Source organism: Lissotriton vulgaris, chromosome 4_1 (genome assembly GCF_964263255.1).
Source record: "Lissotriton vulgaris chromosome 4_1, aLisVul1.2, whole genome shotgun sequence".
In the NCBI taxonomy this organism is placed as follows: domain Eukaryota; kingdom Metazoa; phylum Chordata; class Amphibia; order Caudata; family Salamandridae; genus Lissotriton; species Lissotriton vulgaris.
This window is the reverse complement of record NC_141691.1, coordinates 585,414,952-585,441,983: the sequence shown is the minus strand read 5'-3', so window position 1 is coordinate 585,441,983 and position 27,032 is coordinate 585,414,952. Positions and strand designations below refer to the sequence as shown.

Here is a 27,032-nt window from a genome sequence, read left to right as displayed (position 1 = left end):
GTTAGGAACACATAATTGTGTGACTTTTATTTGCAATGTACTTAAAACATGTTGTATGAATACAGGGGTGAGTCAATGAAAGTGGAACCAGGGAATATATCACGGTTGTATGATACACAACTGTTTCCTAATCATCTATTGTGTTATTTTTTGGATTTCAAGGAGATAGAACCTGGATTGCTCCCAATGGTCTTTTTGTATTTTTAGTTTGTTTAGTAGCTATCCGAATTTTCATTTTGATTAGTATGAAGTGCAACAAATATACAAAAGGCACATCTTCAATCAACAGTGACGGTGAAAAGATATAGGCAGTGAAATGATCCAGTCCTGACAGTCACCTCAAATTCAGGCTTATATAATTCAGGAGCTCCAAGGCTGTATATACACCACAAAAATACATCTTTGTTCTACAAAATAACTAAAGTTCATAACTTCTTTTTCAATATCTCTTGTAACACAACATGAGAAAATAAAATAGACAGTAAATCTTAGCCACTGACCCACTAACATTATACTTTCAAACAGATAATCATAAAGCAAAACCTACATAACTGCAATGTTTCTTAATGTACATATTTGTTGTTTCATAAATTCTAACATCTTATGAAATCCAAAAGCGAAAACAATAAGGTGTTGTGTCCACATGAGATATTTTTTCTAAAGATGGAGTGTGAGTAGGTAATTAAATTAAGCGCAACATATTGTGCTCAACTTGGTTTATTAGGATCCTTCAAGAACAAAGCTGACAACATTGTTTCAGCCGTTTAGGCAAACTGGTTATGTTCTTCGTCAGGACAAACTTAGCCTGTGGCACAGATCTCTTAGATCAACCCAATGAGCCATACAGGAAATGGCAAAACTATATGAGGTAATAAATACGCATCTAACCAATCTACTGCATACATCAAATTTTACTAACCTGTTCTTGAGTATACCATTCCTGTTAAAATGTTAAAAATCAACAACTACAAACCCAGATATTTGATGTTAGATAAATACATTAAAGAGACTTGCACAACTGCATTTTTTGATACATGTTGGTGAAGGAGAGACATTTTCAGCAAGTAAACATGCATTGCTCATACCACTTCAGGAGTAAAGTGAAGAAATAGACACAGTGTGACAATGAGCTGAAAGTAGAAATGGGTGGATGTGTGTCTGAAGCAACTGGGTAAGGTTGCAAATGTATGTATAGAATGACACTTGTAGTATTAATCCTAGCAGTAAAGCAGGGAAGCAATTAACAAGGGCAAGATCCCACAGAACAATAACAATAGTTACACAAGATAGACAACAGGTAAGTTTTAGTGAGTTGTATAGTATCGCTCCTTGAAAATATGTTTTTTCAGGTTCTTCCTGAATTGCAGGCATGTCAGTAAAGCTCGGACGTCAACGAGGATATTGATCCAGATTCTGAAAACTAAGATGTAGGTGGCCTGCCTTCTTGTTTTTTCCTACTTGCACGTTTTTATCTCATAACTTGTGGCATCCTAGCTTCTAGTGTGGCACAGTTTGCCAGAGGACATTAGATTTGTGGCCAGGTAATGTAGGATAATGTTGGGAATGTGAAAGAATGTGGTATTGTATCACAAAGTGGGCTCAGAGACAAAGGTGATGTGTTCAAAGTTGTATGTGTCTTCTTATTGGGTGTGCAACACCTAAAGTATTACCATGCTTGGATTAGCATGTGGAAGGAAAACTCTATTACTGGTGTTTGGCATTAATTTTTTTGTGGGGATGGCCTGGTTGGATCATTCTGTTTAGAACGAAAGACTGAGGGCAGCAAAGCCTTCAAATAAAATGACAGCTCATGTGAATGCATTGCACCTAGCTGTCTAATGATATATATGTTAAGCCTTAATATTCTTATTGCATCACAATCAAATGGTAAGAAAGGGAAAAATTAACATGTTGGCACGTCAAGTTACTGTCATTGTGTACTGTTGTCTTGTGTCTTAGACCCGGGGAGAAATGCTGCCATTGTACCATGTACACGTTTTCTAATGTGCCTTCCCTTTCATGCAATGTCTTTTGACACACATTTGCGTGCGTGGCAATGCAGGAGTAGTTTCTTTGAACTTACATGCCTTACAAATCCTATTTAGTAAGAACATTATTACAATACCTTGAATATCACGTACAAGGCCTCAACACACATTGTGCAAATGTTGTTATTTGTTTTCATCCAAAAGGCGAAGCAGCTATCAATAGATCATAACAATGTCGGCATTACTAAGGCCTCTGTGCAAGAACAAGGATGCTTTTTGTTATAAATAAACAAGCATTTGCAGGTTTAGGCAGAGGAGCATTTGCTGTCATTGCGAGGTCACTACATGCTGAAACCGCAGCACAACTGCTTGATGATCCCTCTGCGAGGAGGGATATCCAATCTGTGACCTCGACGGGGTTCTACATTCGGCCTTAATGATGACATTCCCTGGCTTCAAATGAACTGAGGAACGGCATTCATGAACTCTATGACAAAATCTTGCGGTATGATGAGGCCCTTTAAAACTAATATTCAGTTCCTAAAATCACAGCCATTTCCCCCTTAGATTGTATAAGAGGTGAACTAAACCTTGTGTTGAGCGCAGTAGTAATCGCAGGGCCTGCTAGGGTGAGAAAATTGAACTGTAACCCATCATGCAGTATCCTCCAGGACAATAATATCTGAGTACATACCCCATACCAACATGATAATTTCTCTAATTTCGCTAAACTCACCTGTCTTATACACTTTAAGTGTTTATCCACCTCGATATTTATTAGCTGGTCGATGCGCTGATGTATCATAATTAGAAACTGTGCAAACTGACTCACAATATCTACACTTTGGGTCGATTGGCAACCACATACACTATGTGGCATATCGGGACTACAGTCTTGCTGTTGTAAATACTATTTGGCAAAGGCACGCCTTATGTACCTTCTTTCAGCTGGGTGTCTAAAATATAAACGAACACTTACTTATTTTCTGTCCTGTGAGCACAATATGTGAATAATTAAAATATACTCTTTTTTTAGGAGTAGTAAGATATGATTTCGCTTGGGGGTGTATTGAAATAACAGTACATGCGCTACTCTAGAAGAGCCCAATATTAAAATTTTCACATCCCGTTAGGGAATAGTAAAACGATTGCGGCTGTGTTTACTAACATCTTTCGTGTGATGTCATCATCTTCTGACACGCCCCAAAACCCTTCTCAGCCTACCACATTCAGGCAGCGGGTCTCTTAGTAACCAGATACAACCATTGGACATATGGGCCTCATCATGTGGTATCCGTCGACCAATTATAATTACGGTGTGCGTAATCACGTACAACAGGCACACGATATTGTGACACCGGACACTGGTTACGTCGTTGCCTTGAGACGGAGCGCAAGCAATGGCCTCACTTGCCCAGGCCCAGGTCCAGGAAGGACAACGTATTAGAGGGTCTCCTACCGGGTTTCCTTCTAGACACAGGAAATCCGACGTCAGGAACATGCGCGCTCATACAGGTGCAGCTCGTTTGCGATTATCGGCACTTTAGCTTAATTCAAGGCATGACTATATAAACTGTGCTCCACCTAGCCATATCATCGACGGGGAGGCGGAGAGACGTACACTGTAGTGAATCTACGGAAGCTGCCCTAACCACTGACACGGTGTGATCAGTGGAACCTCCTGAGAAAACTTCTCCCCCCCCCCCCATGGAGCAAGTCAACCTTCTATAAGGGTAAGACACATCTCTTGAGTTTTCCCAGTTCTCAATATTACTATTGAGTACTGGTACATTCGCTATCCCATAATTGAGTATATGGGTTAAAATAGTTATAGACCCAATTCATCAATTACGATCAGTCATTAAATATGCACTTTTCTTTCTTTTATAAATCACATACAGGTCCATGGACCCACCTAGTGGAGAATGATAGTGAAAGAAGATAGGTTGTCCCCGAGCACATATATGCAACTTCTTATATTGTCTCAAGAGAAAAGATAACCACAGTCAAATCAATGTTCTTTCAAAGTCCGTTAAATCAATTCCTTTAATTTCCATCTGTATGAATTTGATGAAGACTATGAAGAATATTCTGATGTATGAAGAGAAAAGAAATGGAAATTAAAGGAATTGATTTAACGGACTTTGAAAGAACATTGATTTGACTGTGGTTATCTTTTCTCTTGAGACAATATAAGAAGTTCCATATATGTGCTCGGGGACAACCTATCTTCTTTCATTGAATTCTATGTTTTACAGAGGAGTCTTCTTGGGGATGCAGTTGTTGTTGCGCAAAAGCTACCCAGCCACTATTTGTTTTGGTTTGGAGAATGATAGTGATCACTCCCCGGAGTGGTACTGCCAAAACATTTGGTAAGATTGGAGCCCCTCTTGTACTTGGTCCTGACGAATGCATGTACCCATAAGGACACCTGGCAGAAACATGTTGACCATTTTTTTAAAAACTCCACAGCGGTGATGGGATGATAGTATCCTTATTCACCGCATTCCTTATTTTAACTCCACACGGTCTCCTGTTTGAATAAAGGATTTATGGGTGTACTGTGATGGCCTTTTAAATCACTTTTTCCTTCTGGGCCCCCACTCACTTAGAAGTGCATCCCTGTCTCCAGGTGCATGCCCGCCCTCCATCAAACGCGGTTTTGGGGGGGCGAGGACTGGCAGATGATGAAGTGTGATGCCAGTCTATCACCTTTTGTGAGATGCCCAACCATCACTAGGCACCTCACTCTTTATGATTTGGTCTTATTCTGGGACGGTGTCTATTGTGTTTACCAGATTTAATTGGAGGCTGACCGTCTTCCAGTACCCTACTGCCTCTCGTTCCCTCCTCAGGCTATCGCCTGAGAAATTTTGTGATTTCTTCTCTACATTCTTTCCCTTAAGGTAACGGGGCTGGATCATCCACTAGGGGAGTTCCGGCAGAACACATATGTATGCACACTAGGCATCTAGGTTAGGGAACACATAGTAGGAGTAAGAGAATGATGGAACTGTTCATTCTGTTCACTGTCCTTATATTGCTAGTCACTATCATCTGCTTCTATTGATCATTGCAGCACATATATTTTATACGAGAATCACAATGGTTCAATAAATATTATAATGTAAATGTAAAATGTAAATTGATACTTGTATAGCGCACTGCTCACCCGCAAGGGTCTCAAGGCGCTTGTACGAATACCGCTGTGGAACCCATCCTGGCTTTCATTGTGAGGCGTCCACTCCTGGGCACCCCCAAGGTGGAGGCCAGGCATCCTTAGCGTTGTGGGGGCCGTTGTGGAGATTAAGCAAGCTATTGCCCAGAGTTGCAGAGTGGGACTCCATGATTGGAATAGGCACCGAGGCGAGAATTATCAGGACCGTGGAATTTTGAGCCCAAGACCCGCCGAGGCGGGGAATTGAACCCTGGTCCCAGGCTAGACCTCTGCATCAGGGTCTGCCGCTCTAATCATTGAGCCACACTTCTCCACAATATTGAATAATACCCCTCTGTGTATTGCTCGTTGTATGTTTCTCTGAGTGAAATTAAGTACGAGTGACTTAGAAAAAGGTTTCTGGATCTGTTACCACGATCCCTGACGAGGCCCATGATTGTCATGCTCTTTGGTTGCCAATACCATTTGCTACCTGTCTAGGTTCTGGGGTGCATATGATGGCACTGTGAGCTAGCTGGTCTCTAGGACAACATATCCTGCGGGGGTACACAGATTCCGTCTGGCATCATCCCTACATTTATGTTATCCAACAAATGCACAGTTCCCACTGGACAGTTGGGAAATAAACAACACTGTCCTTGTATGTAAATGTGATCACTTAAAGGGTTAATGTAGTGCCAACCTAGGATTAAAATACAAGGGCCATATGTATCAAGCTAATTTTTAGTCGCAAACGCTGGGAATCGCAAAAAACAGAGTTTGCGATTAAAAATTCGCTATTTCCTATGTATGAGGCACAATCGCATCGCAAAAGTAGAAATCGCAAAAATAGCGAATCCTCACATTTCGAGAACCTGAATTCGGCAAATTTCCTAGCGATTTCCTATATTGCGATTTCCTCAGTTTGTGAAATTCGCAAGCGGAATATCGAAAATTAAGAAATCGCTATGCAATGTATGAAAAAATCGCAAATAGCGAATTCACGAAATTTGCAAATTAGAGAATCGCAATTACCACCAAGTATGAGCAGGTGGTAAACAGGTGCAATAAGGAGTCCTACAATGCAACACATTTTTCCACAATGGCTGGGCTGTATGTGATAGCCAGGAGGCTGCGACTCAGAGCTGCTGCACAGAGGAGGAGACGCCAGGAAAGGATATTCCGTGCGCGCATTACCCTGTTCGCGTGGACTGAGGAGGACATCCATGCACACTACAGGCTGGATGAAGAGAGTATCCTAGACTTAATTGAGGAACTCAAACCTATTCTTGAACACCCCACACGCAAGACAAACACCATGCCCTGCCAAATCCAGGTCCTGTGCTCACTGCACCTCTTGGCATCAGGTAGCTTCCAGGGGGTGATAGCCTCATTAGGAGGGGTGTCACAGAGTGCATTGACGCGTTTTTTCCACACGTTCCTCAATGCCATGGTACAAAGGCTGCCCCAACACATCCACTTCCCCTGCACCCCACAGGCACTAGACCAGACCAAACAGGAGTTCTATCAAATAGCACAATTCCCCCATGTCATAGGATGCATAAATGGGACACATGTCGCCATCTCCCCCCCCTCCCACAATGAGTGTGTGTTCAGGAATCGCAAGTCATACCATTCCCTGAATATACAAGTGGTGTGTGATGCCAAGCACATTATCACTGACAATGTAGCTAAATACCCAGGCAGCACCCACGACTCATTCATTTTTCGCCACAGTGGGATCCACCGTCGACTCTGTATTGGGGAGTTTGGGGAGGGCTACTTTCTAGGTAACTGCATAGGAAACAGTGACACAACAGTAAAGCACAGCAGTGGCAGGACAGAGAGTAACCTATTTCCCCTTGCCTCACAGGTGACAGTGCATATGCAGTCCGGGACTTCAAATTGACCGCATACCTGAATCCTGCAAACGCAAGGGAGCGGAGGTACAACAGTTCCCACATTGCCACCCGCAGTACCATTGAGCGGACCTTTGCTATCCTCAAGAGCCGTTTCAGATGCATGCACAAGAGTGGAGGAGCACTGCAATACAGCCCTGAAACCTGCTGCAAGATGGTGGTTGCATGTGCCATGCTGCATAACATTGCCACCCGGAAAGGCACCCCAATGGAGCTCAGCGATTCAGACACATCAGATGAGGAGGGGCCAGCTCCAGGAAGCAGGCCAGCCGGTGTGATTGGAGCAGCAGCCGGGGGAAAGAGGCGAGATGACATTACACAGAACTATTTCTAGGTGAGAAATTGTAGGAAGGTGGTTACCCCAGATTTTTTGCCTTGTGTTTAGCTGGTTTTCGACTTAGTTGGCCTGGTTCCCAGCTAATCAGGGCCCCAGGCTATCTGCTCTCTCTGTAAAATGGATTCCATGTACCCTAGGTGCATAACTAGATTGGCTTGGGTCACCTTATCAGCCCCTGTACAGAGCACTATAGGTGCCCAGGGCATAGGTGCATCCAAGGCCTACCAGGGGCTGCAGCATATCTTTTGCCACCCCTGGCTGGCTATCTAAAATTGACACAACTGGCTGATCACTCAGCTGGGGCAAGTGGGTGTAATCACCCCTTGCTTAGATATAGTATACCTATATCTAAACATATATCTGGACACATATAAACCTGTGAGCCACTCCTATGGAAGGCCTCATCAATCCTGGAGGCAGAGTGCGTGGTTTAATGTGAGATGGAGCTCTGGCATGAGCTGAGCCTGTCTGCAGCTGTTGGGAACAACTCCCTAAGCTGTTCCGGGATAATGCCAAACCATATACTATTAAGTGCATTATAATCCTTGCGGTTAGATGTTAACTTTGGTTTGGCTTTATCAAAACATGTCGTGTAAGGTGTCATACGATTTGGAATACTACCCCCTCGCCAGTCCTGGCGACGGGGGTAGCATTCCACCCCTCTAGAGGGAGACGACATGTTACTTTGCTAAAACGCGGTTGATTTTAAAAGAGCCTCAGATCCACAAAATGGAGGCTTCTGCCACAGACACAAGTCTGACCTCCTGCTGCAGACCGAAACTCAGCACAGGAGGCCTGGACAAAGGCTTTCCTGTCACAGGGAGGTGTCACACCACCCCAGACAGGAGATAGTGGATTGTAGCAGGGAGGTTTGAAAGAAACCAGACACTGCCTAGGGAGCACAAGGCTGCCCCTTGCATAATCCGGCCAAACCGGTTCTTGGGCACACCAGCCCCTGTCCCAGCGCGGCCTGGATCAAAGAAAGGGGGTGTATCCACCCCCTTCCTGGGTCCCACCCATAGGAGGGGAACTAGCAGGTAATCCAGCCCCCTAGATTGGTATAAGAATGGGAGCAGTGCCAACGCACTCAGATTATCCTGATGAAACATAAGAAACAAAACTCTGGACCCTTCGACATCCTACTCAACGTAGAAGACTGAAGAATCTCCCTTGTGGTCAAGGAGTGACCACCCTGTGCAAACAGGTATAATCCAGCACCTCAACGTCTGCTTTGTTGCAGTTCCCGCCGGAACTTAAGCGACAGAGATCGACGAGATCAAGCTTGCCTGCCTTCTTACAGCCCGATCCACAGTCCCTGCAGAGCAGAGACCCGTGGAGGCGACCGGAAGGCTTGGGCACGCCATCTTGAAAAGACCACGAGACGCTGACCGTGCAGCCCACGAGTGACCCTCGAAGCTGTACACCGGGGTTTGAGAAGCCCCAACCCTGAGCCACTCTTGCACCGAAGCTCACCCCTCTACACTCGACGAGTGCTGCGTGGGGCCCTTCTGCTTGCTTTGGCTCGACGCGTTGGCCCAGTCACTTGCCAGCTGGCTTGTGGCCCCTGTGCCGACGAAAACCTAAAACCAACTTGCGATTCTGGTTGCTCCAGACTTGCACCAGCTCCTCTGAAAAGGAGCACCCGCTCTGACCCTCCTGGTCCGAGTGAGAAGCAATCTTCCAGTCCTGCGTGGATTGCTCTTGCCAAGTGTTGTTTGCTCCGATCTTGAAGCCGACAGCGTCGACGGTGAGAGCCTGCGTGGGACAGCTCGTGACCCGCTCCTGGACGTCGCAGATGCCCCAGAGCCTACGTGGCAGCGGAGAGAAGCTCCTCGACAACCACCTGATTGCGCCCAACATTGCCTGGTTCCGTCCTGGTTCCACCCTGATCACTGCTGAGTGACCCAGACTCTGTCCCCTCTGCTTTCAGGTACTTTACGACTCTGATCCACCCTTGGATCACACCGGACACTTCTCCTTCACATCGCCTGCAGCATCTTCAGCTTCAAGCACCAAGAACCTGCGTGACGAAACCCGACGCCACTTCGACACTATGCACCCGCTTCCTGTGGGTGAGGTAACATTGCAACGCCGGTGTTCCCACACTGGTACACACCTCTAGGGTCTGTGTCTAAAGTTTTGTCCCTCTAGGTTCAGCGGAAGTATCCTAAAACTCTAACTGTGTAACTTTTACGCACCATTGACTTAACATTGGTGCATGCGTGTGCTTTAAGCGCTGCACCCGAATCCCGCGGGCTTTTCCCGACTTCAGCATTGCTTGTCCCAACTGCTCCCAGCGATTCCCTAGGCCCTAGGCCTAACCACTGTTCGATTGGTATCTCTTATACCACTTTCTTAATATATGGTTTGAGTGGCCACCCGCCCTCATCCATAATTGTGCAACTTTGTATGTTATACTGTGCTTTTGATTTAACGCTTGTGCCCCTTTGCTCATAAAGAGTACTGGGGATTATTTTAGAAAGAAACATATATTTTTATAATATATACTTGTGTGGTTTCATTTGATATTACAGGACTGTGATTGGTAAAACAGCTCGCTTAACACCTCTTGAGTTTAGCCTTTAAGGCTGCTTAGTCTATGCTACCATTAATATAGCTTGTCTATAAGGTTGACTTACAACCAGACACCGTAAGGGATTGTTTGGACTGATACAAGGTGGTTCCAGAATTGGAAACATCATATATCAGGCCAACTTCTCACAAAAATGATGACACAATGCTATGTATTCAGGATAAAGTGTGTTTAATATCCTTTAAATCAGGATTCATGATATCACACAGCCTGTGTGGCACACAATGTGTATAGTATTATCACGCACATGTTTGAGTCACAGTGCATTGTAAATAAATTGTCACTGGGTTGATCCACCCATTGCCATTCGTAAGTCCTGGCACCTCAACGGCGGCGCTGACGTCCCATTGCCCTGCGCCCGAGTGCACATTCCCCTCATCAGTGGCATCTGCAGCCCTGCTATGACGCACACTACGGCGCCTGCCCTGTTGGGGTGGTGGAGTGAGGCTGCTGCGGCTTGACTGGGCATCCTCCTCTAGGAAACTGAGGACTCCTGTCCCACCTGTGGCAACTGTCCGCAGCTGATCCACAGCACATGTGACCTGTAGTAAGCCCCTGGCCATGTCCTGACTGCTGGGTGCAACCTCCGGCTGCATGCTAATGCTGCGCCGGGACTGGATAGAGGTGGCTGAGGCCAGTCGGTTAACAGCCCTTGTGAAGAGTTCAAGGAGTGTGTGGAGGTGCTTAGTTTCACGGCGCCTAGCAGCATGGTCTGCCCGTATCTGTGCACAGAGTTCCTCCAGGCCACCCATAATGCCCCTGAAGCCCACCCTAAGCTGTCTTTGTATTTGACGTATTCTTCTCCCCTGCAGGAGCTGTGCCTGCAGCATGTTTCCCTCGAGGCCGCGGAACACTGACTCCTCTCCTGCCGCAGATGTACCTGGGGATGGACGGGCCCTGCGCCTGGATGGAATGGCAGGTGTGGGACTTTAAACAGCTTGTTGTTTGGATTGTGGCACAGACTGTCCCTGGACCGCATTGGCCTCTTCATCAGTGTCAGCGCGTTCGTCCTCAAGCGGTGGCAATGGAGCCACTGCAATGCGCCGGGGGCGTTTGGGTGAGATGAATGGGCTGCCCTCATCCTCCTCCTCCTCCACTTGCCCTCGTCCTGCAACGCTGTGGGACTCTTCCTCCACTCCAGGCCTCTGGCCCTGTGTTTCTTGTGGTGCTGTGGACGTAAATGCACACATTAATTTGCTCTCTAGCCTTGCATTGGTAATGCAATAAATTACACTATTTGGTTTATTATGTGGGTCCTGACTGTCTGTACAATGCCTTCACTCATACACACATACTGCTTGAGACTAGCTGGGTTTCACTGTTCCACTGTTTTCTTCATGTGACTACATCTCCCATAATGCATTGCTGTGGTTGTGTGTGTGCCTGCACTGGATTGGCATTTGGAATGTGTGCCTCTGTCTCTCATGGGGGTGGGGTAGGTCGGTATCAGGGGTGTGATGGCATACTTCTTACCTTGTCTTAGTCCTGGTAGGTCGGAGCTGTCTAGCTCAGCCACGCCGCTAACACTCTCCAGTTGTAAGGTCCCCTCCACCAATTACTCCATTGGCGTGGAAGCGGGGGCAGTAGATGTCCCTCCACCAGTCAGTTTTGCCACGTGCAGCCTGGCAGCAACCCTTTATTTTGAACGCTGGAGCATATCGTACCAGCGATTCCGCAATTCCTCGACGCTGCGGTGGGTAACGCCGATGGAATAGACTTTTTCATGGATCTCCGCCCATATCCTCCTTTTCCTGGTCTCTGGCACTCTAAGGGATTTTTTCCTGAATAACAGCTCATGACTGTGAAACATTTCCTGAATGAACACCTCCTGCTCCCTCTCAGGAAACTTTTGTTTTCTCTTTATCTGGCTTTCACCCTGCTGCTGCTCCTGTGTAGCCATTTCTCCACTCTCTGTTGCACTGCACTGCTGCCTCAGCCCTCCTTCCAGCCTCTCACTCTGATTCTGGAACTCAGGTGCAGCATGGGTAGTCACACTTCCTGGTTGTGATGTCATCAAGCTGCACCTGAGTTTCAGATTTCCCGTTTTGCGCTTCCTTAATTACGAGTTCGCTAATTCTGCAAAATCGCAAATCGGGTAATCGCTGTAAAAATCTGCGAATTTTAAGAAATCGCTACTTGTTTGCGATTTTTTGTACACATACCGATTTGCGATTCTCAAAATGCGATTCGCTATAAATCGCTATTTGGGAATCGCAAAATCGTATTTTCATACATATGGCCCTTAGTCACGGCGGAGGATATGGTGTAGGCTGGATTACAAACCCTAGCAGAGGCAGAGATTAGGCATTTATGCGTTTACATAATCGAGGGATGGCAATAGTTCCAGAAACATAAATATAAAAATATTCAATATTCTGAAAAAATGTCAGAGAAAAGGAAAGCTTGGGAAGAAACCTTTCCCGCTTGCAAATAGAGGAACTACAGTCACCATTGTGCTAATTTAAAGTATAACATATTTACCCTTGCCAACACCCCCGGAACTGGAGACTCTGAAATAAGCACTACTAAATAATTAGGAGAATAAAAATAAGTGTATGCCATCGCAGTTCTTTGTAAAGGTCAGATTCTACTGTCTACACATGACTTTGTTAACTCTAAGTTACAAGGAGACTCTCATTATAGAAAACAAAACCCTAAAATATGACAAAGTAATCCATTCCACTTGTAGTATACTCCTGCATCAGAACTGTCCCAGCTGTTACCAAGGGTTGTTTCCAAGGGTTGTTTCCTTTGATCCAGCAGATACAGGTACCAACTGACATCAAAAGAGAGATTATAACGGGTGCATGTGATGCACTGTGTAATAAACAGGGCACAAGGTAAAACGTTACAACACTGCTACTCAAGAGTGTCCATCCCAGGATCTGACTAGAGAGAGAAAACCTAAGTCAGACAACTACGAAAGTAAGAAACAGAAATGGCAAATCTGACCCTGCAGCTCCCTGGGCTCCAGTGATGAAAGGTGTGGGATACTTTGTAACATTTGCTATATTCTTCATATAGTATTTGTCTAGGTAGTGCCTTGGAGGAGTCCACACTAATTGATTATTGGAGTATTATTGGATAAAGTGACATTAGACACTGTATCATATTTAGGATTAGAATCATCAATGTCCTGAAAGGCCACAGCTCCTGCAGAGGACAAAAACATAAGATGAGTTTATCTTTTGAAGCCCGATGGTCTGTTAGACCTTACTCGATATGGGTTTGGGAACATTTTAGCGCATAACTGCCAGCCTAGTGCTTCCTGAACCCGGACAAATCAGGAAAGTTGGGTGGGATCCATTTTCCTTAACCTTGTTGGGGAATGAATCATGTGGCTATAAATGTTTTTTCCAAACGGACCAAAGAGTGGCCAAGGTGGAGAAGTATCACACATCTTTAAAAAGTACATTCAGACCCACAAGAAAAAAATATAAAACCATATTCAAGACACAGCAAAAAAGGAAGAGTAAGACAAATGTAGTGCTGACAAAGTGAAAACCAAAAGTGTGCACTTATTTCGAAAAAACAGCTAAAAGTACAAATCCTATGGCCAAATAAGGTTATAATTAAGGGGTGTGTTATACCTCACCCTCTTACCAAAGCCACTCACCACAAAAAGGGTTTCATGAGCCAAATATTGGGCGTGGATTACACTTTTTAATAGAAATCCACATTATGATATATCAATTTATAAACAAACATTCACAAAGAGTATCACTGGATTAAGATAGTCAGCTGATACTTTAATTTAGATTAGTGTCCAGGACCAAGTACACTGGAAAGCTAATGCTGCATCACAAATGTCCTCCAAGTTGCAGGCTTTTCTTAATGTGCATTGGAACCAAAGTTCAATCAAATATATCTGTTTTAATTATTCCTACCAACACAGCAAAAGTGACAATTCCGTTACGCCAGTGTTATGTCCAGTGTGTTTTATATCACTTGATAACCAACTGATGTGGGCTCAAGGCCTACCTGCTTAAGCGGGAGGTGATGGTCACATCTATCGTGTAGCTAAATCCAGTGCAGAATCATTAAGAAAAAAACGCCAGTAATCACTGTCCTGATCAGGAATCTTCTAGTCATGCACTTACTGAGGCCATGCAGTCGATTTAAGATGCTATGTATTCCTCGTCAACAACTGTATAAGTCAATGCATTGGCACAGACTCAATATTGAAAGGTTCTCAATGCATTAAAATCACTCCGGTCATCCATGGCCAAATGAGCAGTGTTGCAACTCATTCTTTCTCCTCATGTTGGATTAATACTCCAAATTCTTCTACTGCAATAAATATGTTGCAGAACATCCTGACCTACACCCGCAAGCAATCCCCCCCAAATTGGTCGACAACATGTAAATCATTCACAGAGATAGGTAAAGAGGAGTGCTACTGAACCCAAAAAAAGCCTGGCTCTACAAGGGCACAAAAAGAACAGCCTTTGAGAGACGACAGGAAGACAAGAGTGGAACTCTTTTTGAGGATAAAACTTACAGTGGTACAATTAAGGAGGGCACAAAAAAATGAAATATATTTTGTATACAGGTGTGTCATAACCCAAATTATGTTCAACACTAGTACAACTAAAGGGAGACATCTCATTGGTCATGGAAACCTTTGTGACCCCTGACCAGATCTACCACAATCCATTCAGCCGATATAAGGACAAAGATGAGGCGGCATCATTTAGGGTAGCTAAGCATATTTATGCTGCTCATCAATTGTCAGGATCAAAAAGTATTGGGAGGAACCCTTTTTGGGAAAAGGGAATGGGTTTGTGTTCAACAAATACAGGAGTCCCTTTTCCTTGTTTTATAAGGAAAAAAATCTCGAGCGGTCGTCTATTCTAAAACTGCCATATTAGTAGCCGGTATGTTGAATGTAGCATGAAGTCAAACAAATTAATACATTTACATGTACAAAATATAACCCTTATACATCAAAATATTGTATATTACTAAATGAATAAGATCAGCAGAGTACAATGAGTGCAAAAGTTGGCAAAGGAATGGATTGTATATCTTATTTTATTTATCAAAAACTCTGCTATCTTTTCATTATTTTGGCAAAAGCATCATCATATTTATTAAAACGATACAATACATAATAAAACAATTTATATTATAGGAAGAAAACTGTTGACGCGGCGTTTCGGTGAAAAAGATCATCACCTTCTTCAGGACAATAGTTTCATGTTAAAAACAATCTAAATTAATCTGTTTGCAGCCTGGTTCAATCAGCCTTTGTTGTGGTTGCAGTGATTTTTGGGGTTTTCACGAAAAATTACTTAAAATGTAGTCTGTAGTTGTTAAGTGCCAAAAAGAGATACTAAACTTTGGGACTGAGGTTAGGGAAGAAGGGAAGAATGTTTTCACCGTTTATGTATATCATCCAACACTGTATTTAATCCCTTTATCTCTCTAAACTCACATAACATCCACTAGCTCCATTTGAATTATTTTACATCAGAGTCCTTTACATCTAAGATGGAGGTCGCGGCTTGTGACATCGAAACCGAAACCAGCAATTTGGTCAACTGAACCTTCTCAGGTGACAACCTAGGAATAGGAAGATCCCCTGTAGGAGTCTATGAGGGACAATGAATGCCTTCAGGTACTTTCCTCGAACACTGCTGGATCTTCTTGAAACCATCAGATTTAGACTGTGGAATTTTCCAATAATAACCAGATGCTAGGAAACATTGACACTTGAGCCTGACATATTGTACGATTATGAGAGGTTTCACATTTGTACTAACAAAGACTGAGGCCAGTAATGAAATTAAATGAAAATGTAATTTATAGCACACACTGCAACCCGAAGATGTCTAGGCACCATAACTCTGACTAATGGGACATAGAAATAGAAGTGGGGTATTAATTATTAAACAGCCAGGTTTTTAAAGATTTAAGGAAAGAGAGAAGATTGGATTTTACCTTGAGAGAAATTGGCAAGGAGTTTCAAATTCTAGCTGTACAAACTGTAAAACTTATACCCATCAGGAGGCTGTTGTGGGAATCACTAGATTAAGGGCAAATGTAGATCAAAGACGTCTTGAGGGAACAACCCGGAGGAATTTGTGTTTGAAGTAGTCAGTGCAGTGCATTAAATGCGATACACAGAGACTTAAATTGAATACTTTTTTTTATAGGAAGTCAATGCAGTTGTGGCAGAAGATGGAATACTAGCTAATGTTTTGGTACCGCGAGCAGCAGCCGTGTTGGTCAGTCCGGCCATGATTATCGTATGGCACACAATATATGTAAACGGAAATTGGTGTCCTTTAACCCCTTAAGTGCTGCCTCGGTGCATTGGCCGACGGCAGCACTACCTCCCCAGTGCTGCGCACGACCATTGGACGTCCATTCAGCACTAGTTCCAATGGACAGCGCAGCACTGGGGAGGAATGTTTAATAGCATCTATGAGGTTAATAAAAGGCCCTTTTTATATTTTTGTTCCAGAGACAACACCATCAATAATACCAACAATGTTCATATAGGAGTGACATAATGCATCGGAAATTATGTTCCCCTCGAATGCACTACAACAGTATGTTTGCACAGTGTTATAATATTCACATATTCAAAATATACAGTCCCCTCTAGAGATGACTACAACGACCATCGACCCATATTAACTCCTAACAAATAATAACAAGCCCATGATCGGCCAATTTATGGTCCCAGGTAAAGTTTAAGGCGATTGCAGGTAATCGAGGTTTGGAATTTAGAAAGGGGGAACGTGATCTAACGCTGTGAGGACAATGTGGAGAAAAGTGCCTGTCATGTGATGCTTACCAATGTATGAAGATGGAGTAGCTTGATTCCGGCGTGGCTACTGCGTCCAGAAAATGGCGGTGGGCAAAGAAGTGGGAGGGCTAACCAAGGAACTGCTTTCTGGTAAATATTGAATGTGATTTTAAGAGAGAATACAATGTTCATATCGTGATGTAGGTTTACATTTTGCTCCAGCATATTTTACATTTTTATGTATTTTATATCACAAACAATTTGTTATTCAAGATTATGTTGCGTGTAATTAAAATAAATTAACAAATATAGTTTGGTAATTATTCATTCTTATAAAGCAATAATTTAGGGCATCTGTCTAGGGTCTTCCCCCCACGCAGAAGAAAAATGTTTCTGGATGTAATCTCCCCCTTCCACATGTGTGTTCATGAGTTATTGGATTTAGATTTGGATTTAAAAACCACAATGGTTGTCAATGACCATTGTGGGCATTATACCCGCTTCATGGCAGGAGTTGGTGAGTAAATGTGTTCTGAATATCAATGAGTGCCCTAACCTTAATAAAATGTGAGAGAACTTTATTCCACCCCACCAATCACAGGCATGGTCGGTCTTTTTGCATTACAGTACCTCTTTACATACTACTCAATTATATTTGTTTTAATTTAACTGAAAGCATTATTTTTAATACTGAAGGAAAAACTACATCTACTTAGCAAAGCCACAGATAAATGTCAAATATTCAGTGCCCATGAACAAACTCAATGTACAGGGTTGGACGACTTAAGTAAAAATGAACATGAAATAAACCTTCAAAATGTAGTTATTTTACCTGCTATAAATGAGCTACGAATCTATACTGGAAATTATATGTCTTTGCAATGTAGAAAGTACTAATACAACTCCTCCTGGATGTGACCATGGCTCCATTTAGCTGATAAAATTCGTACACCAATTCTGTTGTAGAGAAAATTACTCAACACCCCAAATTCCAACACCATCATCTGGGTCACCTCACAGACTTTAGCTGGGAGTATTAGATAACAATTCGACAGGAAGGAAGCGAACCACTGCTGACCTGTCTGTAGGTTGCATCTAACAAGGTATCCAGGTTCTGGAGCGGGGCAGGAGTCTTGTCTTTGAAGCGGGTGAGAAGGCGCCGCTCAATAGCTCTGAACTGTACAGCCGTTTCAGAAAGCAGCTGATCCAACTTTTCACCATTCAAACGTAGCTGCAAAGGAGAGGGTAGAGAAACCTCTGGTTATTACTCTGAGACCATAGGAGTTCAAAGCAAGGCAGCAAAGATAATAACACATCTATACTTGTTGACAGACTTTAGCCATAAGAATCATATGGACCTGTGTTCTTTTAAAGTGTTCCATTTTTTGTAAAACCAGTCATAGAGTATGATAGGAAAATTTGCACCCAAACAAAAATACTTGATATTGGACACCTAAGACCCAAGTGTAGTGAGGCACAGCAACATTTAAACGGAAGAAAAACAAATGCACAACTAAAATGAAACAAAGAAATGTATTCAAGAACAAAATAACATAAGCAAAGTAGTCCAGTGTGGGTTTTAAAAGCAATACGAGTTTAAGGGCTGAGACAATAGCAAAGGCAGCAGGACTTACATGCTTTAGAGGTTGTTTAGAAAAGGAGTGAGATGACAACTTGCAGCATCAGAACCAGGGAATAGTAATTTGACAACTAACTTCTGGGTAGCTCTGAAAACTGTAGCTTCAAAGTCAGTGGGTTATACAACGAATGTTGAAAAGACTGTGACATTGAATAGGCATCATGCGAAGAACTAGAAAAGGAATGCTGGTAAATTTCTGCACCACTAAAAACATGCTTGCAGCTGGATGTAGGATACAATTCTGGAAAGCTAATGATGAACTAGACACATCCACCAAAATGTCATTTGCACTTAACAGTCTTGAAGTAACAGTGCCACTACAGCAACTGGAAAGGTGGAACAAGAGACAAAAACATTTGAAACAAATTTAGATGAGGGCGGTAACTAGACTTAAAAAAGAATTGAGCCGAGGATCTGTCTACCTTTCTGTTTCCAACTTGGAAGGTTGGAAAAATCAGCACACCCCGATGGTGGGACAAATTAAAGCTCCATGATATGGTGCTCAGTCAGGCAGTGGCAATGCCTCCTAAAATGGATGCAGCTAGGCTCCGGATTGAGGGTGACAGCTCCATGTCATTTCTTGCTGTGATTACATAAGAACAAGGTTATTATGCCATCATTGTAGGGAAAATATGATAATTATCCCTGATGCACGTGCAGTATTCATCAGGGGTTTTTTCAAAAGCAGATACCTTCAAGAATCCCTCATGTTGGGCGGTACTTTCAAATGTGGGCATTGGAAAAGTACTCCTACAATACCAACATTCAATCTGGGAGGAGGCAGCAAAAAACAAGTTGGTCTTATGAGCTCCAGTCAGAAGAGCAGGATCTAAGTACAGAGTTCCAAGACAAAAGTCATTGTGGGTTGATAAAGTGGGGTAGCTAATTGCTCCCCAAATGTTTCATCCATGTAGCCCTAACCAGGCAGACAAGAGCTGCTACAGGTGAAAAACAGAAGTTAACAAGGCAGCAGTGAGGAATTGCAGCAGACAAGCTATCACCAGTGTGGAGGAGGTAATTCTTTTAACACTGATACTTCAGCAGTCCAATTCCAAAATCATGAAGCAGGCACTTAGTGTAGCGGTTTCATGGTCGAGGTGGCGGGTGCCGTTTCATCCCAGGGTGCCCCGCCACTTGTGTGTTCCGTGTGGTGTGAACGAGACTGGCCGGAAGCACTACAACTACCAGCATGCAAGGGGGCTGCCAAGCGGAGTTACAGGGCAGTTCTTATATAAGCACCTCCCTCCCAAGAGGAAGGTGCTTGTCAATCGACCAGGATTGTTTGGGAATGGCGGATGGTGATCCCCGCCAGAATTCAGCTGGAAGATAGAAGCCCACGTGTATGGAACCCGTTCTGAACTTCGTGTCCTGGATCCTGTGAATCGCGAAGAGCGATAAGTACTGTAGCGACCGGAGTGCGGGCTCGCCTCCGTTGTGTATGTCGTGTTCTATTTTTGTAATTAGTTAGTCAGGAACCGCGATGTCTTTTAAAACGCGCTTTGGCGTTTAACTGGCATACACGCGGAAACAAAGGTATTTGTTTGAGAACGCGTCTGCAGTTAAAGACGCGCTCTCCGACATTTCTTTCGCATCTAGCAAGAGACGCGTTTGGTGCGAGTCGAGTCCCTCGTTATCCCAGGACTGTGTTGTGAACTGCAGGGGGACATCGACTCGAATATATTGTTTGTTTTTGGTCTCGTAAAGAAAGGAGCATCCGAACAGTGACAGTGACTGGCTTGTGCAAACAAACAACCGAAGTTGCTTTCTGAGGATTTTATGCTCCTGTAACTCTGTTTCTAGCGGCATTGATGTCTTGTTTCATGGGGAATTAGACACCAGCATTCCTTCCAAAGACTGAGTACTTTCGCCACGCCGGTCTTGTCTGCAAAAGTGCCCTATTGCCGCAATTCCTGGTTTGGGTGGTGTGAACTTCTGGTGAGTGGCAGAAGAGGGTTCTGGGCTTTACGATGGCTATCACTCAAAAGGATTGATTTAAACCTTCTGTTTGTCCCTCCTATACACAGGGTGGACGCTCCTTCCGATCTTTCGCAGTCCGCTGGCCAGAACAAAGAGGGACCCACAGAGAACAATCACCGCCTGTTTATTGTTTTATCCACTTCCCCTTTTCCCGCCTGGGCACGTATTCATACAGAGAGTCTGTAAATTCGCTGTTGGAGTCGTGTCTCGGTGGGACTGGGGGGCTTATCATCAGAAGTCGTTTCTGCCGGTCATCTGAACAAAGGTTAGTGGCGTACTCTATACTTGCGCTGCAGCCAGTCCCGACACTTAGTCGCCAAATACAGGTTGCACGGTTCTGATCGGGGGCAAACATCACACCTGCAATTGCTGGTATCATGCAGTAACACCCCACCGCTATTGCACAATTATGCATTATACCGCTGAAAATGAGGGAGAACTGTTTGAGCACAGAATTACTTTGTAGAATTCAGCCCAATATTCTTTACTGGGGCTTGAAGGAATGGGTGGAAAAGGGGGAAAAGGGGAGAGGTGCCAAGGTAGGAGGGGCAATGTATGCCTCCCTTCCCTTAGGAAGAGTTTGGGTAGGGAGAGGGCAAGAGACATGGATGCTGTTGCAGTTAAAGCCTCAAAAGATTTTACTGAGTGAAATTTCCGGCAGGTAAAATTGGATCTAGTGTTCCCAAATCCGGGAGAACAAGGTGCAGGAACACCGGGCCAGTCATGATTGGGCAGAGAGGAATTCCACATGGGAATTCCACTCTGCCCAGCTAATTATCAGCAAAAGAAACATTTGTGGGACGGTTATGCCCAGACGTGGGTCAAGTGCTTTCCATGCCACTGGAGTCAAGCTATCCTGGCTGATGAGGAGTGAAAGCCCGAAACCGGTCCTAGGATGCTTGTTTCCAGTCCAAGGAGGACCTGGCCTGGCAGTTCGGGCTGAACTGTTCCCGTTGGGTGCAGGGTCAAAACTGATTTCCATATGGCTGGGACAAAACTGGAATAGCATGGTGAGCAAAAAAACGATGGATTTAGGCCCAGAACTCTGTACTGGGGTGAATGTATGATATTGTTCTGCATTCTGTCCATCAATTGTTCTATTTGCAGCTCGTTATCAGAGCCTTAAGGTTTTTGAGTAAATTAATTTTTTTTAAAAGTAAGACTTGGAAAAGGCATAGATGAAACTTTTCAAGTTAAGATTAGAATCTAGAACAAACAAAGAGTTTAACTGGAGATACCATTTAACAAGAGAAACACATGGTTGATAGAGCTGAGACCCAGCTCTGTACAATAGAAAATATGGTATGTGAGCAAATAAGGCAGAACTCAGTCTTAGCAGGAATTAGTTACGGAAAGCCTTTGATGGTTCCAAGAGAATGGCAAAGGTATTGGGTGATGGCTGCGTTTGGGTAGACGGAGATGCTAAAACCAGGTGCCATGGACCGCAATACAGTGATACATAAGGTAAAAAAACATACCCCATCGAGGGCAGGAGTGATGGGTCGACAACTGGGGCCCCAAAAGACATGGGCAGTAGGTCGGATCAGGAGGTAACCTTTGCATAACAGCAAGGGCCTCCTTTAAATAGCAGGAAAACTACTTTAGAACGCTGCCTCCAAAATGCATGCAAATAGTAAATATATTAGAATATTAGCCAATAGCAACTGTCAGGCCATATCAAAAGCAACTGAGTGTTTCGCGAAAAGAAGGAGACAAGCATACCTGCCAATTTTCATACATGTGGCATCAATGCCACACCAAGGATATATACCTGATACATAAAAAAAAGATTGTGCTGAGATAAGTGTAAGGAAGGTTCACTCGCTGCACTGATCCAAATGAGCTTATTCAGACAAACCTGTCTTACCAGAAGTCAATCCTCGACCTCCGTACAGTTTAGGGGCAAGTCATTGCACTATCATAGCTCTTCCCCTCTGAAACTATCCTTATTCGCCCCTTCACCACGAGTCAAACACCAGCTAGTTTTGTAAACATCTAAACACACACCTCTTCAGGCAAGATACTTGAATGATTCATTGTATGCAGCTCTCTCTCTATCACATATCTATCTTGTACTTTGTAGCTTGCACTGGTTCTATTTACGTGTTACACAAATTAATACCGAACACAACTAAAACAAAACACAGCCAAGTAATGTGCTGGAAGCAAACAAGATCAGGAGGATCTAAGATGGATGTTTTCGGAAGAAAATTATTATTTACAGAGCTCGGGATGTCTGCTTGAGCAGCCCAATGGATCTGACACCACCAGAGAAGCTCATCAAACCTGAGTTAACACAGTTGCCGTAGAAGACAAGATGACGATACAGACTAGCATAGGCAGAGAGCTACAAGACTTTTGAGGCAGCGCAAGGCAGCAAGCACTAGGGGGCATATGTATGAAGGGAAAATGAGTCGCAAACGCTGTGAATCGCTAAAAAGTAGCGTTTGCGACTCAAAAATCGCTAATCGCAATGTATGAAGCCAAAAATGCATGCAAAATAAGGAATCGCAAATTAGCGATTCCCAAGCGTAGCGACAATGCTAAATAGCGATTACAATATCGATTTCCAAACTAGCGATGAAACCTGATTGCGAAAATCGCTAAAGTGGAAATCGCAACTCAGAAATCGCAATGGAATGTATCAAACAATCGTAAATAGCGAAATTCTCAAAATCGTTAATTAAGGAATCGCAGTTACCATCAAGTGGGAGCAGGTGGTAACCAGGTGCAAACTATAAATTGCAGCCCAGAATGCAACACACTCCCTACCACAATGTCCGGCCTGTACATGATAGTGAGGAGGCGAAGAATGAGAGCCCTGGCGCAGAGGAGGAGACGGCAGGAGAGGATATTCCGGTTACGCACCACCATCTTTCAACGCACTGAGGAGGATATCTACACTCATTACAGACTGGAGGAAGACAGCATACTTGATTTGATAGAGGAACTCAGGCCCCACCTAGAACACCCCACCCGCAGGACACAAGCCATACCCACTCACATCCAGGTCCTCTGTTTACTACACCTGCTGGCTTCAGGTAGTTTCCAGGGGGTCATAGCCTCTGCAGGAGGGGTGTCACAGAGTGCCCTGTCGCGCTTTTTCCATGCGTTCCTCGACGCCATGACACATAGGATGCAACATCACATACACTTCCCCAGCACCCCACAGGAACTAGCACAGACCAAGCAAGAATTTTACAAAAATTGCCCAATTTCCCCACGTCATAGGATGTATAGACGGAACTCATGTAGCCATTTCACCCCCCTCCAACATTGAGTATGTATTCCGGAACAGGAAATGCTACCACTCACTGAACATTCAGATGGTGTGTGATGCCAAAAACATTATCACCGATATAGTGGCAAAGTACCCTGGAAGCACACATGACGCCTTCATATTCCGACACAGTGGGCTATACCGTAGACTCTCAAGAGGGGAATTTGGAGAGGGATACCTACTAGGTAACAGCACACACAATGTCAGCCCACATTTCACATGGCCAGCATGTGCATCACAGTGACTGACCTTTACACATTCCCATCCACAGGGGACAGTGCCTATGTAGTCCGGGATTTCATCCTGACACCCTACCTGAATCCTGCCACTGCTGGGCAGCGGCGCTACAACCGGGCACACATTTCCACAAGAGGCACCATCGAGAGAACATTTGGGATTCTCAAGAGCAGATTCAGATGCATACACAAGAGTGGAGGAGCCCTCCAATACAGCCCTGAGACGTCCTGCAAAATTGTTGTAGCTTGTGCCATGCTCCACAACATTGCAACCAGGAAAGGGACAACTATGGAGTTGACTGACTCCGACGCCTCTGACGTGGAGGGACCTGGACCCATACACATGGAAGCTGGCGTAGCTGCTGCTGCAGCTGGCCGACAGAGGCGTGATGAGATCATGCGAAACTACTTCTAGGTGAGTGAAAATTATACACTGACAACTTCTTGATTTGCAAACGTGTTTACTACCCAATTGCAACAATGTGACACATCCAAAACAAACATGGATGAAGTCTCCATAACAAAAGCACATGTTTCCATCACAGTGCTACTCAATCAGTCATTAGTGCAGCAAGTGCTACACTGTTGCTGGCACCATAACTCCCCTGTGTGTTATTTGCGTTTGACAACAGTCCCTATTGTAGTGTGGCAGGCCTGGTGCTCCGGCCACTACGGCGCCTCTCAACAGTGGGTGGTGGTGTGTTAGAGCTCCGGACCGACTGTGAGTCCTCCTCACTGGGGGTAAGCACCCCGGGTCCAGCAGTGCGCAGCGCACGCAGCTCGTCAAGGGTGGCAGTTGACTTCACCACTACAGTGGCTATGTCCTGGATACCATGGGAGAATTCACGCTGTGTCCCTATGGCACGCCTTGCCAGCATATTGGTGGAGGAAGCCAGGCGATTAATAGCACACGTGTAGTGGTCCATGCGGGCCATTTCTTTGTGCCTGGCTGCGCGTTCCTCTCTCAACTCTGCAGTTAGCTCCTGCACAGCCCCCCTGATTTCCTCCCGTATGCCTCTGTTCCCTGCCCTGATCTCCCTCTGAATGGCCTTCAAGTGCTTCGCTTGCAGCCGGTGAACCTGCAGCATGTGCATCTCCAGGCCTGCGAACACCGATTCCTCCTGTTGGACATTGGAGCTGATGGCCGTGCGGGGTCTACGCCTGCCTCTGGACATTGCTCTGGACTCCTGTTGCTGGGGTACTGGTGCATCAGACTGCACATTATCATTTTCATCTTCATCGTCATCCATAATCCTCAATGGCCTGACGTTCCTCCTACTTTGTCCCTGTGGCCGGATGAAAGGACTGTCCTCCCCATCTGAATCATTGCCATGGCTGCCTTCTCCAGAGGCTTGGGGTCCTGTCACAGGTGCAGTGGCTGTAGCCTTCCCACTTGCAGGTGCTGTGGATAGAACAGCACACGTTAATTTGATTTTACATAATATGTGATGTTCAAATACATTTTTCACAGTCTTCCCTGCCTTTACTTGTGTCATTCACCTATCCAGACCTGAAAAATTGTACTAGTTAAAAATCTGTAGCTGATTTCTACATTACAGTCTATGGTGACTACAACTCCCATAATGCATTGCTGTGTGTGCCTGTGTAATCGCTCTAGCCTGCCATGTGGTTCCCCTAATACCTAGGTTGCTGCAGGGGGTTGCTGGGGGTGGTTCAGGGTGGGGAGGCATGCTTCTTACCTGGTGTTGCAGCAGGTTGTGCTGAGCTGTCGAGCACTGACACGCCCGCAACAGTCTGTGTAGGCAGTGTGGCCTCTACCAGCTCCTCCAGTGGTGTAGAGTCAGGGATGTGGGAGGTTCCCCCACCGGTGAGCTGGGATTGCTCCAGTCTGGCAGCCAACTTCTCCTTGGAGCGCTGTCTCAGGTCATACCAGCGCTTCCTCAACACATCCACTGTCCTGTGGGTGTCTCCTAGGGCATTCACTTTGGCTTGGATGCCCTCCCAAATCCTCTTTTTGCTTGCTTCTGGTACCTTGTGGGAACTCTTTCCAAATAGTGCCTCATGGTGTGGCACCATTTCGGTGATGAGGGTCTCCAGTTCAGCCTCTGAAAACTTTAGTTTCCTCTTCCTGCCTGCTTCCCCTTCTTGCTGGTCCTGCTGGCTTGCTGGGACATCCTGGTTTCCACCTTCTGCCATTGCTCCTGACTTCCAAATAACACTCTCACACTCTCTGTCTCTGTCCTGAAGCACCTTGGGTAATCTTTCACTTCCTGGATGGTGATGTCATCATTATGCATCAGGATTGCGATTGGATGTTTCCAGAAAATCGCAAAATTGCGATTTTTCGCGTGGAAACATCGCAATTTAGCGATTTTCGGGCTGCGATCGCGCTATTTAGCGAAATACTGGTTGCGAACTCGCTAAATTGCGATTTTTCACCTTTAAGAAATCGCTGTTTTGCATCGCGCAAATTTTTAGCGATTTTCTCCGAATCGCTAAACATTCGCGATTGCGTTGATACATCCCGATTTGCGATTCTGGATTAGCGATTCGGTAATAATCGCTAATTCCGATTCGCAAATCGTTTTCTTGATACATATGGCCCTAGGTCGCTTAGAATGACTGGATGTGGGAACTTTACTTTTTTGGATTGCTACGTGGGCTTGGACCCTTTGCTGAAAACTTGACAAGCGTAGGGGTTGGGTTGCTGCTGCCCTCCTGTCTGGAGCCGTCCCGCCTCCCGCCGCACGCCTCCCCCGAGAACCGGAGTTCTGCCGCAGTGAGGAGAGCGGGGCAGGAAAACTACAAATCCCAGCACCCCACGCGGTCTCCGCCTACCGCCTGCAAGTGCCAGGAGGCGCATATAAGCTGCGTAACCTCTGCAGAGCGGGGGAACCTTACTTTTTTGGATTGCTACGTGGGCTTGGACCCTTTGCTGAAAACTTGACAAGCGTAGGGTTTGGTTTGCTGCTGCCCTCCTGTCTGGAGCCGTCCCGCCTCCCGCCGCACGCCTCCCCCGAGAACCGGAGTGCTGCCGCAGTGAGGAGAGCGGGGCAGGAAAACTACAAATCCCAGCACCCCACGCGGTCTCCGCCTACCGCCTGCAAGCACCAGGAGGCGCATATAAGCTGCGTAATCCCTCCCTCGCGGGACGCGAGCGGGACGCCGGGCTAAGCCCGGGCACAGGG

The 27,032-nt window shown here is 45.1% G+C and overlaps 1 protein-coding gene across 4 annotated transcripts in view; it reads right to left on the bottom strand.

The window, feature by feature from the left end:
* Window positions 1-27,032, bottom strand: part of BBS9 (Bardet-Biedl syndrome 9) — a 2,055,975-nt gene that overhangs the window by 900,404 nt on the left and 1,128,539 nt on the right. For all 4 annotated transcript variants that reach the window (XM_086964810.1, XM_086964812.1, XM_086964809.1 and 1 more), the window contains one exon: window positions 17,830-17,982. In XM_086964810.1, the coding sequence (XP_086820936.1) occupies window positions 17,830-17,982 (153 nt within the window). The remainder of the gene's footprint in view (window positions 1-17,829; window positions 17,983-27,032) is intronic.